Source organism: Caenorhabditis briggsae (genome assembly GCF_000004555.2).
Source record: "Caenorhabditis briggsae complete genome, chrIV, whole genome shotgun sequence".
Taxonomy (NCBI): Eukaryota; Metazoa; Nematoda; class Chromadorea; order Rhabditida; family Rhabditidae; genus Caenorhabditis; species Caenorhabditis briggsae.
In genome coordinates, this window is record NC_013487.2 from 13,925,603 (window position 1) to 13,930,865 (window position 5,263).

At 31.7% G+C, this 5,263-nt stretch overlaps 1 protein-coding gene across 1 annotated transcript in view; it reads right to left on the minus strand.

The window, feature by feature from the left end:
- Positions 1-4,297, minus strand: part of Cbr-tag-77 — a gene marked incomplete at both ends in the record, with an annotated part of 20,323 nt that extends 16,026 nt beyond the window's left edge. Inside the window, 2 exons of the mRNA XM_045236159.1 lie at positions 2,571-2,833; positions 4,174-4,297. Of these exons, the coding sequence (XP_045095754.1) occupies positions 2,571-2,833; positions 4,174-4,297 (387 nt within the window). The remainder of the gene's footprint in view (positions 1-2,570; positions 2,834-4,173) is intronic.
- Between the last annotated feature and the right edge of the window lie 966 nt (positions 4,298-5,263).

Here is a 5,263-nt window from a genome sequence, read left to right on the forward strand (position 1 = left end):
AAAGATTTCAAAGTTTTATTGTTAATTTCCTCCCAGGTGTATCAAAAAACCTGACAAAAATCTGAGAAAACACTGAAAATCAATGAAAATTCAAATTTCGCGCGCTTTTACCGGCAGTTGGCCTAGAAAACTCACACCTGGCCGCTAGGCCACCGGTTCCCACTTTGACTTTTCGATGCCGTTTTTCTCAATGAAGGAATTTTTTTGAATTTTTTCTTTGTTTTTATGTGAATCTACATGGATTTCTGCACAAAATAAAGCAATAAAATTTTTCACCGCACTCGGCCTTTAAAGAAGGGGAGTGGGGTCATATTTTAAGAATGCCAGGTTCCCGATATTGAGGTGGGGGGGGGGGGGCATACTTGTAATCCGGGCCTTTGCCGGGCCTTGGCGGGCCCTGCCATAAATTCTTTCAGAATCAATACTTTCGAACCAACTAAATTAGATATGATAGAGCTCCACGAGTACTACGAAACGGTAATATTTAGAATGCTGTATATTATCTATGAACAAAGTTACAAATCATAAAGTGGCTTTTCTCGCAGGGCCCGGCAGGCCTGCTTTTTTTTGTACCTTTTGCTCTGTAACTTTGTTCATAGACAAGATACAGTATTCCAAATAATACCGTTTTGTAGTACTCGTGGAGCTCTATCATATCTGATTGAGTTGGTTCGAAAATATAGATTCTGAAAGAAATTATGGCAGGGCCCGCGAAGGCCCGGCAAAGGCCCGGATTACAAGTATGGTGGGGGGGGGGACAATATTTGAATTATACCATTTTGACACGTTTTTTTGAGTTAAAAAAACGTTAAATTTGACTTAAAAATCAGTTTAAAAAATTGAAGATACTAAAAAAAAGAAGTTTCTTCTAGAAAACACAAAAAAATCAAAAAAAAAACACATCGTTTTGGAGGTCGAAAAAGGCACTTATTGTCGGATTATCGGAAACAAAAATGCCTTCCGATTTTGGTGACCGAAGTCAGACAAAAAAAGAAAAAAAGAGAGAAATTGAGGGTTGTTAAAATTATGCAAAAATTGAGTCATTTTTTTTCCAAAAATTTGAATATTCAAATTTTTGATTTTTAGCATAGAAATGTGAATTTTGGATACAAAAAATTGAGAAAAAATGCTTTTTACAAAAAATTGGATATCATTTCAAATTTCAAAATTTTTGGTAAACTATTTAAGTGCAAATTCGAATTTCTACTATTCTATCTTTATTTTAAAGAGGAAATCCGGACACACAGAGCTACAGACAGAAACTTTTTTCCTTTTATATGCCTTAAAATATCAAGTGAGAGAGAGAGAGTACAGAAAAAGGAGAGAGTGGCTAGAGAAAAACAGAAACTTGACTTTGCATTTTTCGCTTTTTTACAATGTAAAGTTGTCTCCGAAATTGACCGAAAATGGGGAACGATTTTCCACCAATTCGATTGAACTAGTTGTCTCTCTCTCTCTCTCTCTCTCGTTTCTCTGCGCCTCTCTCTCTCTCTCCTTCGAATTTTACGGGGATTTTCAAGTGGTATGTCTCTGCTTTTTTAAAATATAATACAGTGAAAATGGAAAAGTTTGTGCAGAAGGAAAATATATATATGCATTTATTTGCACAGATGGATTTTTGAAATTTCAAAAAAATTTTCGAAAAAATTCGAAATTTTTGGGAAAAATGAAAGCTTTAAAATGGGAAATTTTGGGATTTTGCAGAAAAATTGAAAAAAAAACTTGATTTTTGAAAAAAATATATATTTGGTGGCCGAGTTTTTCCGTTTTTTTCGGATTTTAAGGCCTTTTTTTTTTGAAAAATCATTTTTTTACAAATTTGAAAAAATTACTGTTTCAATTTTTTTAATTTTTTATGATTACTAAACGTTCGATAAATCGTGAATATGCTGGCCGAGTTTTTTTTCCATTTTGAAATTTTCTAGGCCACCGATTTTTGGACACATTTTTTTTGGAATTTTGAAGTTTACAAAATTATCTGGATTGTAGAATTTTTAGAATTTTTAGCTATTTTTGAGTTTTTGAATTTTTGAGATTTATAAAATTTTGAAAATTACAGAAATTTTCAAATTTTAAGAATTTTCGATTGTTCATATTTCTTGAAAATTTCAGATTTTTACAATTTTCGGATTTTCAGAATTTTTGAGATTTTCTGAATTTTAGAATTTTTCAGATTCTGAAATTTTAAAAATTAAAATTTTGAATTTCAGAGATTTCTAGATTTCAGAATATCCGATTTTTTGAAAATTTAGAATTTGGATATGTTTCAAAAATTTGAATATTTCACTTTTTTTTTTGAAAAAAAAAATTACTGTTTCAACATTTTTTGTTAAAATTTCGTTTTTTGATATTTTGGTAATTTATGCACTATTTCAACTTTAGCTTTGAAAAGTTTGAAAGTTTAGATTCTTTCAGAATTTCAAAATTCTGAAATTTCGAAAAAAAAAATTTTTCGCTGTTTCAATTTTTTTTTAGTTTTCAACTATTTAATATTTTTCCAATTCTGTTTGCAATTTCCGAAATCAATTTTTTATAAATTCAAATTTTCGAAAATTCAAAAAAAAACCCACCAAATTTCCATTCAAAAATAGCGGTTTTGGTGCTAATTTTGGTTTTGGACCCAAACTTTTTCGTAGTTCTGAATTTTGCTGAAATTCGTCAATTTCTTCATTTTCCGGTTGTTTTAATGTTTCTTCTAGGTCATTTTCCACGTCATCATCCGGTGGAATCGACGGAGAAGGCGTTGGGATCGAAGGGGGCGGAGCCAAAGGGGGCGGAGCCGAAAGTTTTCGATGAGGCGGCGGGGGCGGAGGGGGCGGAGCCCGGCGATGAGCTGAAGAAAATTGGAAAAATTCAAAAAAAACTGTGTTAAATTTTGAAAAAAATTAAAAATAAATGTTTCTTTTTTTGGATTTTTGAAAATTTTCAAAGAACAATTTTTTTCAAATTTCAATTTTTGTTGTTTCTATCATTTTTCAATCATTCTCCTAGTATTTTCAGCTGTTTTTACATCATCTTTTCTATAAATCCTTTTTTTCTAGAAAAAAAAAATTCTCTGAATTCTCTAAATCTCTCACTCTCGCCCTCTTTTTTTTACTTCTTTGTCTTTCATTGCCACAAAAATGACTCATCTTTCTATCATCATTTTTCGTTGTTTTTTGTTAGGAATAGACAAAAAAATTGGGGAAATTCTGAAGAATTATATATATTTTTAAATTCCTCGAATTTTTGAATTTTCCCCCCTAAAAATACATTTTTAGGTCAATTTTTGGCTTCTAAATCCAATTTTCTCATCAAATTCCCCTTTTAATTGGTGATTTCAGCTAAAAACTCGAAAAAACGAACCGAAAATTGAAAGTTTCGCCATTTTTTCGTCCGAGTTCGATTGGAGCGCGTTTGCTTTTTTTGCAATTTTTAGAGTTAAAAATTGCGAAAAAGTCGTTTTTCACCCAATTTTTTTGTGAATTTTTCAATTTTCATGACCAAAAATTGCAAAAAATGCTGATTTTGACTGAAAATCTCTTTTTTTTCAGCCAAAATGTCAATTTTACGATTTTCTGAAAAAATATATTTTTCACGGTTTTTAGTGGTAAAAACTGCGAAAAATGTCACTTTTGGACCAATCGTTGGTTGAAAAATGCATCTTTTAACTCGAATAATCGAAAAATACTGATTTTTAGTCAAAAATATCAATTTTGGGGAATTTTTTTTCCGAATTTTAGTATTAAAAGTCGCCAAAAAAGTCATTTTTAAAATTATTTTGAGCTAAAAAGTGCATTTTTTCAGCTAAAAATCTGGAAAAGAAACTTTTTTTCAGCTAAAAACCTTTCGAAAATTTTTTTCAGATTTTTTCAATTTTTAGGGTTAAAAATCGATGGAAAAGTCATTTTCCAGTCAATTTTCAGTTAAAAATTCGAACTTTTCGCCCAAAATATCTGTTTGTATGTCTGTTTATCCAGATTTCGTCATATTTAAGTCACACACGGGCGCTTCAAAAGTGTCTAGAGTGGAGAGTAAACAGAAAAAAATAAGGCTTTTTAGGTTTTTTTATTGACAAAAATTGTTAAAAACGTTCTTAAAGGAAGGAAAATGGAACATTTTACTGATAAAAAATTGTTTAAAAGTCCATAAAATCAAAATTTTCAGATTTTTTTCCAGACATTTCAGACTTACCCGGAGGCGCCGGCGGCTTCCGAAAGCGATTATCGTCATAATCCAGCTTGCTCTGAAATTCTGCCAACATCTCTTTCACCGATTTTTTCGGCTCCTCATCGCTGGATTTTTGATGATAGCTCATATCATATTTCATAAAAATCCTGAAATTTTCAGAAAAAATAGTAAAAAATTGTGAAATTTGATGAGAAAATTAGTAAGAAGAACGGTGACTTTGTGTTGATTGGGGTGGCAAACGAGACCACCGTCAGAAAAGAACAGGTTGTGGGGAAAGTGAAGAGACGCAGACTTCGAAGCGTCGGGTGAGTCAGCCGACATAAATACACAAAGATTGCGAAAAGGAAGAAATATGAAGGTATATATCGGAAGCTTTGATCTGAAATACCTGGCAAAAATGAAAAAAAATCTGGAAAATATTCTTCAAAATCAAAAATTCGGAAAAAAAATGGTTAAAATTTTTATTTCAATTGAAAAATTTGATAAAATCACAAGAAAAAATTATACAACACAAAGTAGATCAAAAATTTACATCAAAAACGAGAAAATCGGGTTTAAAATCTCGATTTTAGGCCAAGGCCGGCTAAGTGTTTTAAGTACCACCACTTGACAGAAAAAACTTTTATAAATTCTTACAAAACTGTTTTATGGATTTTTCTCTTGAAAAACCTTAAAAAAAAGCATTTCCTTTCCTTTTTCGATCAAAAATCGCCGAATTAAAAAGATTTTTTAAAGGCGCATCCCCTTTCTCCTCCGGCGGGTCTCGCAGAGAACGCAAATTTTGGCGGCAGTTTAAATTTAAGGCGACGGGTGAGTCAGCCTCCTGACATAAATACACAAAGATTGCGTAAAGGAAAAGAGATATTGTCTATTCAATAAAACGTCGNGAGGGGAGCAACTGGAGACGATTTTGATGGGGATGACGACATGATTAGCGCTGAAATAGAGGAAAAATTGAATTTTTGGGATTTTTTGGGTTATAAGGAGAGAGTGTGAAGAGAGATTTCAGAGAAAAAAGAAGAAAAAAAAATAGAGGCTATAAGCGAGAAAAGGGGCGGAGCTTGCCGATTTTTCGATTTTCCTAAAAAATTTT